Raw genomic sequence first — 12,883 nt, forward strand, 5'->3', positions numbered from 1 at the left:
GAAGAACAAGGTGGATGGGAGAAGAGTTAGGCAGGTTTGCATGTCACCTAGTGGGACAGACATAAATGATGATGTATGCACAACAACCTTGGAATAACAGGGTTTCAGGATACAGGGATTGAGCATGATCTGAAAGGGTAAAAGAGGGGAGTAATGTTAGGATGCTTAGCTATCTTTTGAATCTTGGTTTCCCTTGGCTGCGACTGTGAAACAGACACCTGGGGAGAGGGCAGGGAATAACCAGAAACGTCATAATAGAAAGCTTGTAAGCCCATCTTCAGCCTATAACTGATTGGAATACCTTAAAGGGGGCTAGAAATCACCCAAACCCAAAATGGGGGAGGGAGGCTAAAAAGGCAAGAAATAACTTGGATTACAAGCTTTCAAGAAAGAGGGAGCCTAGTTCCAGACAGGGCAGGGGTAGGTAGAACCTCCACTGAAGGATTTCCAAAGTGTTGGGACCAGGGTGGCAAAAGGAAATGGGGATAAGACTCTTGTGGTACAACAGGAAATAATTACCATCAGGACTGAGAGAGTCAGAAATGTTGAGGTAGATATTTTTTTTTTTTGGACAAAAGGAAGGGAGTGATTTTGCAGCCCAGGAGCGGCGGTCCCTGGGACCATCAAGTGAGAACAGCGGAAAACATGACCCTACCCAGAGAGGCAGTGAAGCCACGGAGGCAGTGATGATGACATGGACAGATGGAGTGGCTGGGGACACGGGACTCAGGGAGGGAAAGGGGCTGTTTGCTGACTCCCAGAAGGGTGGACCTGTGTATCCTTTGGTTATTTACTGATGCATGGAGGGGATTTTAATCATTGCAATGAAATGAAATACGATAGGATGAATGTGAAGTTCAAGCGAGACAGAGGTAAATAATGATGTATGTACAACCTTGGAACAACAGGGCTCTGGGGTACAGGGATTGAGAAATGGTCGGCATGAGGTAAAAGGGGGGAAATGTTAAGATGCTTAATGTCTTTTGACACTTGGTTTTCCTGACATACCATAATATAAAATAAGACACTTGAGGGAGAGAGAAAGGAATAGCCAGAAGTATCACTACAGAAAGCTTGTAAATCCGTCTTCTGCTTATTAACTGCCTATTTAGGAATACCTAAAATGGGGCTACAATGTGCCCAGTGAAGAAAGCTTCCTGCGGAGTCTCTGTATTACATAAGACCATAGGTGGGATCTTGAACAGCATACAGAATCTTCTGAGGTGGGAAATCTCCACTTGTAAGGATAAGCAAACCATCCTGGAGTAGCTAGAAGAACAAAAGATACTTCTTGAAAGAAAAACCCACAGGAAAAATACAAAACAATAATGGCAGACCAACTGATTACTACAAGAACAAGCCAAGTTGCTCGCCCAGGAGACATCAAGGAAAGTGTTCGTGTCCCCTCAGGGTAAACCTCCTCCCTAAGACTAAGACTCAATGGGAATACATGCTCTGATTGGTGACCACGTTCGCCACCGACAAGGGGAAGTGAGGGGAAAACAGCAATGAAGCAGAGAGTTAAGCCCCACAACGTTCAACAGACTTCTGTGAACACAGGTGGAGACCTGGTTGGCCAGCAGCGTGAAAAGATCTGGGGACTCTTGAGCCCAGAGTCAGTGACAAAGGTACAGAGGACTAGAGTGGAGAGTGAAGTGTCCAGCTGCTAAGAAGAGAGGGCATATGCACAAGAACACCCACACTTGCAGATAATATCCACTTGACCTGGCTTCAAAGACTGGATGATCAGAGCTCAACTAGAAGACGAAAGAAGAGAAAAAAAAAAAGAGTAATCTGATACAATTTGATGAATGTGACCTACACCTATGAAGACAGTAGCTCAAAAGAGGGAACAAATCTTTACAGCGAGGATCATTACTACAACCCTCCATACACAGAATAGATAGGGATGGGCATCCTGGACACACTGGCTACCGAAAAACAAGGGGGGGGGGGGGTGTTACAAAGGCAAGAAGTGAGTGGCTTACAAGCTTTCAAGAGAGAACCTAAATCCAGAGGGCTTGGAGGAAGGTAGAATCTCCACTGGGTAGTAGCTCCACTGGGCAGGGATGATGAAAGGAGATGCAGATGGGTCTCTTGTGATTCAACAGAGTGAATGTTTACAGGACTGATGGTGAGGGTTGAGAATGTAAAGGTAGAAGTTTTGTAGCAAAAGGAGGGGAGTGATTAACTTTGCAGTCTAGGAGCTGGGAGGTCCCTGGGACCACCAAGGGAGACGAGCGGATAGCAGGACCCTAAGGCGCTCTGGTAGCGTAGTGGTTACGAATCGGGCTGCGAACCTTAAGGCCAGCAGTTCGAAACTACCAGCCACTCAGTGGGAAAAAAATGAAGCATTCTGCTCCTGTAAAGATTTACAGCCTCGGAAACCCTGTACAGGGTCGCTATGGGTCGGAACCGACTCGACAGCACTTAACAACAACAACAACCCAGAGAGGCAGTGACACCAGAGATGGAGGTGGAGACAATGACATGGAGAGATGGAGCGGCTGGGAACTATAGACCCAGAGGGCGAAGAGGGGCTGTGTGCTGATGACTGGGTGACAGGCTTGCAGGGTGTACCCTTTGGTTGGATGATGATCCATGGAGGAGATTGTAGCTATGGCAAGGAAATGATACACAATAGGATGAATGTAAAGCTAACGTTCTCCCACGTAAACTATCACATAATTCACAATAAAACATTAAAAAAAAAAAAAGAAGTAGTTTTATTAATTGCTGCTTAAACAGACTTTAAGGCAAAAAGCAAGAGAAAGACAAGAAAAGGCATTGTAAAACGAATACTAACAAAGCACCTTGTCAGATCAAAGCACTATAGAATTAGAAATCAATAATCAGAACATTAAAAAAGGGAAGAAAAACAAATACATGAAAACTGATTAATACCTGCTTAAACACCACCAGGTCATAGAAAAAAGGGAAAAAAAAAACATTAAAAAAATTCCTCAAATCAAGCAAGAATGAAAACTTAACAAATGCCAAAATCTTTGGGACACAGATAAAGCAGTGCTCAGGGGACACTTTCTAAAACTAAATGTACCAGTACCTCCTTGGAAACTCTATACAGGGTTGCTATAAGTCAAAACCAACTCCATGACACTTACCAGCAACATCACCACAAAAGTAACATATGGAATAGAAAGCCACAATGTTTAACTATTACATAAATTGAATCAATGCCTTAAAATCACCACAAACTCATTAAGAGTTCCGTACTTACCCTTTGCAAAGAAAAGAAAATGAAAACACACTACTTCATTCTGGGAAGGTCCAGTATATGTATAATGTTGATAAAAACTAGACAAGGACAGTATAACAGATAAAAACTGTAGGCAAATATCACCCATTGTCATAAAAAAATTCCTAAACAAAACGTTCAAACAAAAGTCAGAATTAAAAATAAAAAACTAAGTTCTAAGAAAAGAGTATAGGGGCTGTTTAACAGTGATGAAACAGTAAGAAGTTCAATTCAAGTTTACATGGAAAAATACCATATAACCATCTTGATAAATGCAAAAAATAAAAACATGATAAAAACTGTGGCACTATGAAAAACCTACTGCAGACTTCCTACTTTAATGGTGAAAAGTTAGAAATGCCTCACTTGAAATAAAAAAAAACAAGAATGCCTACAATCACTACTTTTATTCTACATAGTACTAGAGATCCAAGACTGTAAATTGATGTAAGAAAAAACTATAAAGACCAGAAAGAAAAAAAAACACATCATTTATTACGGATTTAATTGTGCCCCCTCCCCCCAAAAAATGTTGTAAACCGTAAGTAACCTCTATACTTGTCAATAAGGATCCCTGGTGGTACTGTAGGTTAGGGCTACTAACCACAAGGTCAGCGATTCAAACCTACCAGCTACTCTGCGGGAGAAAGATGAAGTTGTCTGCTCCCATGGAGACTTAACAGTCTCAGAAACCCCATGGAAAGCCGCTGTAAGTTGGTATCAACTCACTGGCAGTGGGGTTTGGGTTTTGTATTTGTGGACACAATCCCATTTAGGAACAGGTTTTCCTTGTCTTATCAAAGAGGTTGTATCAGTAGGGTGTGTCTTAAACTACTCATTTTTGAGGTATTAAAGAAGAAAGGGAGAGAAAAACTGACACACTATGGAGACCAAGGAAAAGAGAAGCTGAAAGAGAACAGACAAGAGCACCTTCCCTTAGACCGGGCACCCTGAATTCAGACTTCTAGTATCCTTGACGACAATTAACAAGCTGTGAGAAAACAAACTTCTCACTAAAGTCATCCACTTGTGGTATTTGTTATAGCAGTACTAAGAAAAATAAGGCAGCATGTTATTTCAAAATAGTGAAATCTCTATAGAAACCCCCCAAAATGTATATAAGTGAACAGATAATATCAATATATAAATATCAATTACATTTCTATGTACCCAAGAGAAAATGTATTGAAATTAGGACTATCATTTCCAACACCAACAAAAAATGTAAGAATCTGGGAATAAATCTAACAAAAACACAAACAAGACTGTGTGGTGTACTGAATTGTGTGCCAAGATATACTGAAATCCTACAGCACTAGCCCTGTGAATGTGTGACTTTTGAAAACACAGTCTTGGAACAGTTGATTAGTTAAATTAACATGAGGTTATATTAGTAAATTAACAATGAGATTATATTAGAGTACTTTCAAGACCTGCAGCTCAAGATTACCAGCTGCTCCTTGGAAACCCAGTGTTACTATGGGTTGGGATTGACACGATGGCCCTTAAGAACAACAATACTAGAGTAGGAGTGGCCCTAATCCAACATATCTCTTGTTAGAGACACAGATACAGGCCATGTGAAGACAAAGGAGGAGATAGGAGTGATGCATGGACAAGTCATGGAATATCAAATACTATTTCACATCTATCAGACTGACAAATTTTTGCCTAAATCTGACTATATCAATAACTTATGAGATAAAATTGACTGCTAATGTGGGGTACAAACTGGCACAACCAATTAAGAAAATAAAATGGCATTCGCTTGTAAATCCAGTTATGCACATACATGTTATGAATCAATCATCCATTTCTAGATATATACCTTGTTATTAAGTGCCACTAAATAGGTTCATAAGGAGCTCTGGTAGCGTAGTGGTTACGAATCGGGCTGCGAACCTTAAGGTCAGCGGTTCGAAACTACCAGCCGCTCCGCGGGAGAAAGATGAGGCTTTCTACTCCCGTAAGGATTTACACCCTCGGAAACCCTGTACAGGGTCGCTATGGGTCGGAACCGACTCGACGGCACTTAACAACAACAACAAATAGGTTCATACTCATAGCAACTCTATGGGGCTGTAAATCTTTTCAAGAGTAGAAGCCTTCATCTTTCTCCCACAGAGCAGCTGGTGGGCTTGAACCACCAACCTATGGTTTATAGTACAATATTTATCCTATAGAGTTACCATGCTCCCAGATAAACACCGTACAGAAATCCTCTTTTTTCATGTGTACCAGGAGATATGTACAAGAACATTCACAGCAAAGTCTCTTTTTTTAATATATTAAGTTCAACTTCAAATAATTGGCTTATCAATAGCCCAAACAGGTATCAAATATAATTTCACTTATTTTTCTATCTCCCTGTAGGGAAATACAACTTCCTTGGAGATTTTTCATGTTGGGCTTGTTTTTCTTAGTTGAGGAGTTTCCCTTTTTAGAGCTGAGGATAGCAGATGTTCAACAATTTAGTAGCACTTACAAGGAGTCCTGATGTGGCACTGTGGGCTAATCCACCAGACTGCAAAGCTGTTTGAACTGCAAGTTAGTGTTTCAAGCACACCAGCTGCTCCTCAGAAACCTTATACAGGGTCACTATGGGTCGGAACCAATTTGATGGCACTTAACAACACAAGGTAGCAAGGCAAGAGGATGGGGGAGGGAGAGCATGGAAGGTTGAGGCACATGCTGCCAAGTAAAATTTCAGCTGTTTCAGAGGATGCTCTGAACAACAGCTTTCAAGGGTGAGTCAATGACCACACCTTATAATACCAGACTCTGGTCTTAATCGTTAGCAGGGGCACCTCTCAGTTCCTTAGAAAAGTGGCTATTTTGGAAGAGGTATTTACCCCCAGGTGAGGGAGTGTGTGTCTCAAAGAGTACTTACACGTCCTAATCACCATATGATCAAAGCTTATTTTTGGACTTATCGATACACTTGTGAGATGCTTCTTGGACATGAGATCCATGTCATGTCCAATAAAGTATTCAAGCTCACCAGCTGTTCCTCGGAAATCTTATACAGGGTTGCTATGGATCAGAACCAATGGCACTTAACAACAGCAACAAATATTCACTAACACACCTGGGTTTCTCAGTGTTGCAAAAACCCTAGTCTCCAGATATGTGGATATGTGTATGATATGGATGTTTGTATGAAAGGGAATGTGTATGAAAGGGAATGTTTGCCTTCACAGCCCCTGGAAATATTTTACGCTACACATAAAGCAAGAACTCACTCTGTAATATTTTACTTAGTTAATTGCTCTGATCCAAAAGGATAATAAAACTTCTCTTAGTTCTCTGAGAGGGCCAAGTGAGCATGGCATAGTGGCTACTGGTTATGATACAGACTGTCTCTAGGCTAAGCCCCACAGTGCTAGGAAGATAAGAATGCTATCTCCCAAGGTACTTATTCCTCAAAGACAGATGAGTCCCAGAGAGGTCTACTTAAGGAGCCCTGGTGGTGCTATGGGTGAGTGAGGAGCTGGACTGCTAACTTCAAGGCCAGAAGTTCAAACCCAACAGCCATTTCAGGGAGAAGGAGGAGGCTATCTGCTTCCATAAAAATTTACAGTCTTATAAACACTGTATAAGGCTGCTATGAGTAGAAACAGACTCGATGGTAGTGGGTTTGATTTGGTTTGGGTCTAGGTCTACTGACAGCTCTTGGAGGAGTCCTGGTGTGGCAATGTGAGTTAATGCACTAGACTGCCAGGTTGGTCTGAACTGAAAGGTGGGTGGTCCAAGCCCATCAGACATGCCTAGGAAACTCTATACAGGGTCGCTATGAGTCGGAACCAACTCCAAAGCACTTAACAACAACAACAAATGGTTATCGGAGAGATTTTATTTAAGTATTAAGTAGCAAAGGGTTACTGTTAGTATCTCAGGCCCATTGCTCTTTTTTTGCCCCCCCTCTCTCATTTTTCCTCACTACACCCTCAAGGCCAGATTAAACTCTGGAGAAGGCCTCAAGGAGGGGGGAAGAAGAGGGAATGCCTGGCAGGTTGAAGTTTTTACCTGGTTCTTTCTTTCTCCTGAAGGCCAGATTCGAGAAGAAAAAAGAAACACAGGCAAACGCTGCGATTAAGGTCTCCCCCACAAAGCAAGGTCCAATATTCCACTGCACCCCCAAGTGTGAGGGGCAGCCTCCATGGCTGCAGTTTCTGGGGCTGGGGCCCCCATGTGCACTGCTATATGACTGGGAATGCCCCAAGGGTGATTTCAGGAGGCACATCAAGGGACCAGGAAATCACACATGGCCTCCTCTCTTCTCAGGCGAAACGACGGCTTCCCAAAGCACGCTGGCACACTGAAGAGCAGGTGCAGCACCTTCCCCACGAGGGATGCCCAACAAGATTTTGCCAACCAACTCGACTGTCTTTGGCTCCCCGCACCATGGGGCAGCAGTGATCCAAAGAGTACGGCTGGGAATAGGAATGACAATGCCACCACTTGTCCTCAGGCGACTGTAGGATGACCTGGAGCACTCCAGGGGCATCGCCAAAGGGCAGCGGAGACACAAGCAAAACCTGGGGAAGGAGCAGTGCAGAGGGTGGGACGGCCTTGCCACCACATCACAGAGCCAAGTCCTGCCACCCAGAAGACAGGCAAGGGATGACTGCTCCATCACAGGATCACGCTACCACCGATGCCAAGAAGCAGGGATAGGACAAGCAAAGTCAGGCCAGGCTGCATTTCTGGCCTTGCCCCCATCACACACCAGTGGCAAGGCAAGGGGGAGAGAAAGCAAGGGGCCCCACAGGTAGAGGGAGAAGAGCGGTCTCATTCAACATAAATATTCGTCCCTCATCTGATGCTGCTTAGGACTGGGCCTGGGTGAGCACAGCAGCACCACATCAACCCCATTGCATTTTTATGAGACTTTCAGGGGAGGAAGAAGGATGCCAACTCCTTTTTAAAAAAAGAAAAAATCATTTTCCTCATCTCTCCACTATGAAGTGCATTGCCTAGGGATAAGGACGGGGACAAAGTGGAATAACACATTTATAGTTTACTGTGACATACTAATACTTAATGAAGAATCTATCTCTGATCTAGAGTATTTCATATTTTATGATAAAATTTTGTAAAAATAAATATTAAAAACCAAAAACTCCTCAGTAAAAACGGCTGCACAACTTAAAGAATGTAACTGATGTCACTAAAGTATATATGTTGTTGTTGTTAAGTGCCGTCAAGTCAGTTCCGACCCATAGCGACCCTGTACAGGGTTTCCGAGGGTGTAAATCTTTACAGGAGTAGAAAGCCTCATCTTTCTCCCGCGGAGCAGCTGGTAGTTTCGAACCGCTGACCTTAAGGTTCACAGCCCGATTCGTAACCACTACGCTACCAGAGTATATATGTAAATATTGATAAAATAACTTATGTGGTATTATATTGTTAAGTGCCACTGAGTCGGTTCCGACCCGTAGCAACCCTGTGTAAGGTTTCCAAGGAGCAGTTGGTGTGTTTGAACCACTGACCTTGCAGTTTACACTTTTGGTCCAGAGCATTATTCTACAGCACCACACCAGGTATTATTATAAGTATGTTATAATAAACATTTTTAAGTTAATAAGGAAAACAAAACAAAAGTCACTCCCCAATATAACTCCAATATTATAAGAATTATGAAGAAAAACAGAGACCTGGCATGGCGCTGTAGAATAAGCACTAGGATTGCTAACCCCAAGACAACATTTTAAACCTACCAGTCGCTCCTTGGAAACGCTATACAGGGTTGCTATGAGTTGGAACTAACTCCAGAGCACTTTACAACAATATATAAAATATAAAACAGGTAGTTTAATTAAATTTGATAACACAATCTTGTATGATCGCAGTGCCCAGTAAGACCTGAGATTTCTTTTTACTTCTTGATTTTGCGAAGATTCACACTTCCTCAAATCCTACTATAATACTTTCTCAGGTAAAGAACACTTACCAGTATTCCCCTTACCTCAATTCCTATTATCAGACACTGGACCAGTATTTAATTTTCTAGCTCACCAGCTAGACCCTCCAAACGAATGTTAAGAACCAAATAGATTTGAATAACTCAATGTATATATCCCTAAATACCCAACACTACTAACTAAAATTTCACTATGTGAACTCAGAAGACAAGTAAATTTTGGTGATGAAGAATATTTTTATCATAAGCAGGCTTTCTGAAGAAAGTAAGAAATGCAAAGAAAAAGTATTTCAACCATAATAAATGTATTTATGTGTATGTGTACACACATCTGAGTTACATCTGACTTAACTTCATTAATCATTCTGCATAATCCAAAAAAAAAGAGTTTTTGGCTCATTCACTACTGAACTATGTATCTTCGATAAGAAAATGATATTCTATAAATATTTGTTAAATATCAAATTCATAATCAAAAAGTCAAATAAAGACACCCCATGGGAAAACTGGTCTGCAAGTCTAGTGTCATGGCCAAAAGGAAGTATACTAGATGCATAGTAATCATCATTTACTAAATGCTAACAGCAAAAAAACTTGCAGTACTTTAAAAGGCAAAAATAAAAAGAACTGAAATAACAGTATGATCACCTACAAAAAGAAATATTTCTAAGGGAGGATAAAGACTATTTTAAAAACTTACAAGCTTTTCTCTCTCTAGTTTTTGCAGTAAACTCTCCATATTACTCCCAACTCTTGTTTTTTCTACGACTTCATATAGGCTGCAATACATTCCATTCTTCAAAACTGCCATTGGAAAAAATACAAAGTAAGTATTGAAGTTGAGACTATTCTTATATATTTAAGCAAAATTAAATTACTTTACCTTCATTTGGACCTAAGTATATTTCCTTATAAAACAATGCAGGAGATATTTTCTGTTTCAGATGATCAATACTCATTACTGTTTCAACATCTAACTTTTCAGGACTGAAAAAAAAAAAAAAAAAAAAGTATAGTTGCCTTAGCTATATTTTTACTCTAAAAATGTTATCAAAAAAAGTAAACATGATGGAGAAGGATATATTTATTAATATCCCTTCTTATGCTAAAGAGGATTCGATACGGGAAGTCCTGATGTATACAGAGATAGACAGCCTGGCAATATTCCCAACCTTCCATCTTTAAGTCACTCCTATAAGCCAATTTTACTAAACATATTTTATTAAAGGCAAATTTAATTATAAACTACTAAAATAATTTTGAAACCCTTACCCATAATAACCCATTGTTGTAGAGTCAGTGAAGTGGCCCTTTATGACAGACTAGAACTGCCCCCTAATGTTTCCAAGGTTAGGCTCTTTACAGAAATAGGCTGCTGTATCTTTCCCCCAAGAGTGGCTGGTAGATTCAAAATCCTGATTTTTCAGTTAGCAGTCATGGCTTAATAACCATAATACCAACAGGTCTTTTTTCAAACACTTAAGAAGGGCCTGATGCTTACTAGAGGAAGTAAAAGATCATTTTACAGCCTCCTACTTCACAGCATGGAGTCCTGGTGTGGCGCTGTGAGCTTCTGCATCACACTGCAAAGTCATTTGAACTGCAAGGTTAGTGGTTCAAGCTCACCAGCTGCTCCTTGGAAACCCTATACAGGGTCACTATGGGTCAGAATCGACTCAACGGCACTTAACAACAACAACAAATTTATAGCACAGAGCCCTGGTGCAGTGCTTTAAGATAAGCACTGGATTGGTAATTATAAGGTCGGCAGTTCAAAGCCACCAGCTGCTCTTGAAAACTGTACACAGGGTTGTTATCAGTTGGAAATGACTAGACAGCATACTACAACACTTTAACACAAAGGAGCACTGGTGGGGCAGTGGTTAAATGCTCGACTGCTAACCAAAGGTGGTCGGTTCAAATACACCAGCCACTCACAGGAGAAAGACGTAGTAGCAGTCTGCTTCAGTAAAGACTTACAGCCTTGAAAACCCCTGTGAAGTTGTTCTACTTTGTCTCGTAGAGTCGCTATCTTTGTAACCTATATTGCACAAAACTGAAGGCAGCCTATATATTTAAAAACTCACTACATCAAAGCTCTAACAAAGAACTGGTACTTTTAAAACTACCATGTTCAAATTGCTAAAACATAAACACAAAATCCAATTAGGATAAAACTTTAAAACCACTAAGGAAAAAATGCAGACCATAAAACTTAATGACTAGTTATCCTGCAGAGAAATACAAGGATCCCTGGTGACAAGTGCGTAAAGTACTCTGCTGCATTGAATACAGTCGGTGGTTTGAACCCATCAGTCGTTCTGCAGGACAAAGATGTGATAGCTGGATTCCTATAAGTTACAGCCTTGAAAACCCCATGGGACAGTTCTATTGGGTCCTAAAGGGTCACTATGAGTTGAAATGAACTAGCTAGCAACAGACTTGGGTTTCTTTTTTTCTTGTTACAGAGAAACACAAAGCTCATTTTGCTAATAAACTTTCTAAAGTCATCAGAACCAACTTTTTTCTAAAAAAAAACCCAACATTTATATTTAAGTTCTTATATTATAGACAAAATATAATTTAAATATTAAAAAATTAGAAAGAAAAGCTAAAGAATAAACTGATAAAATTTGCAACCAAGAATTGCTATTTTCTTAATCGTGTAACATACTTACAGCTTGATAGGCAAAAAAGCACGAGTGGCTGATCTCAGAGAAATAGAACACAAAAGTTTTCCTTTGTTTAAAAGCTGGCCTTTCCACAAGGTATAGTTAAATTTATCTAAATAAAAATAATAATGATGCAATTCAGTGTCACAGCAACCAAGAGAGATAAATGTAAGTTTACTAGAAGTACACAGAAAAACACCTAGAAATAAGATTTAAGAAGAAAAAAAATCAAAGTTTGACATTTACATGCGAGTGCAAATATTAGGGTTTTTGTTATAGGTACTTTTTCACTATAGAAAATCATTCCAGCTGCAAAGAACAAGATTTTCTGTCTAAATGTCCTCAATATCAGAAAGCCGAGGAACAAAGACAATATAATTACTACCCTCTTCTTTCCTTCACAGACTGGTTAACTAGATACATGCCCACTATTTCTGTATCTTCTAATAGCTCTCTTTTCATGGCAGAGACACTTGGAAGACAGTAAACATCAACATTTTTTCTTCTTTGATTATTTCACCTAAATCCTAAGCCTCTCTGACAAATTTAATTGTTAAAAGGCTGACATGTACAATCTGCTATACTTTTATTTTTTCAATTAAAGCGTTAAAAAACTTTATTCCCCGTAGCAGTAACCGCTAAAGAAAATATTATCCTTGGACCACCAAATGTTGATGCTACATCATAAACATGGTGTTGTCAAGATCTTTTTTTTTTAATTCTCATTCATAATATAAACAAAGCATTTACTTACTGATGTTTTGCTATTATGAACTTATTCTTTCAACTTACAAAAGTAAAAGAAAAACATCTTACCTGTGTTTCTATCTGCATTAAAGCTACTACATCTACAAATAAATTTTGAAAAAAGAAATGTATTACTAACAGCAGGAAAGTGAGCATTCAGGATCTAGACACAGTGCTATTTTTATCATTCTCCAAATTTAAGGAAGCTATTTTTTTTCCCAAAAAATATCCACCAGAATAAAGAGAAAAGAGTTTTTTAAAATAAACAATCTCAATAAACATTTA

The 12,883-nt window shown here is 39.9% G+C and overlaps 1 protein-coding gene across 1 annotated transcript in view; it reads right to left on the reverse strand.

The window, feature by feature from the left end:
* FAM208A (family with sequence similarity 208, member A) overlaps positions 1–12,883 on the reverse strand; it is a 74,434-nt gene that overhangs the window by 32,709 nt on the left and 28,842 nt on the right. The window contains exons 8-11 of the mRNA XM_006862119.1: positions 12,668–12,699; positions 11,858–11,963; positions 10,063–10,166; positions 9,880–9,983 (exon numbers count right to left, since the gene is read on the reverse strand). Coding sequence (XP_006862181.1) covers positions 9,880–9,983; positions 10,063–10,166; positions 11,858–11,963; positions 12,668–12,699 — 346 coding nt within the window. The remainder of the gene's footprint in view (positions 1–9,879; positions 9,984–10,062; positions 10,167–11,857; positions 11,964–12,667; positions 12,700–12,883) is intronic.

This window comes from Chrysochloris asiatica, unplaced genomic scaffold (genome assembly GCF_000296735.1).
Source record: "Chrysochloris asiatica unplaced genomic scaffold, ChrAsi1.0 scaffold00046, whole genome shotgun sequence".
In the NCBI taxonomy this organism is placed as follows: Eukaryota; Metazoa; Chordata; class Mammalia; order Afrosoricida; family Chrysochloridae; genus Chrysochloris; species Chrysochloris asiatica.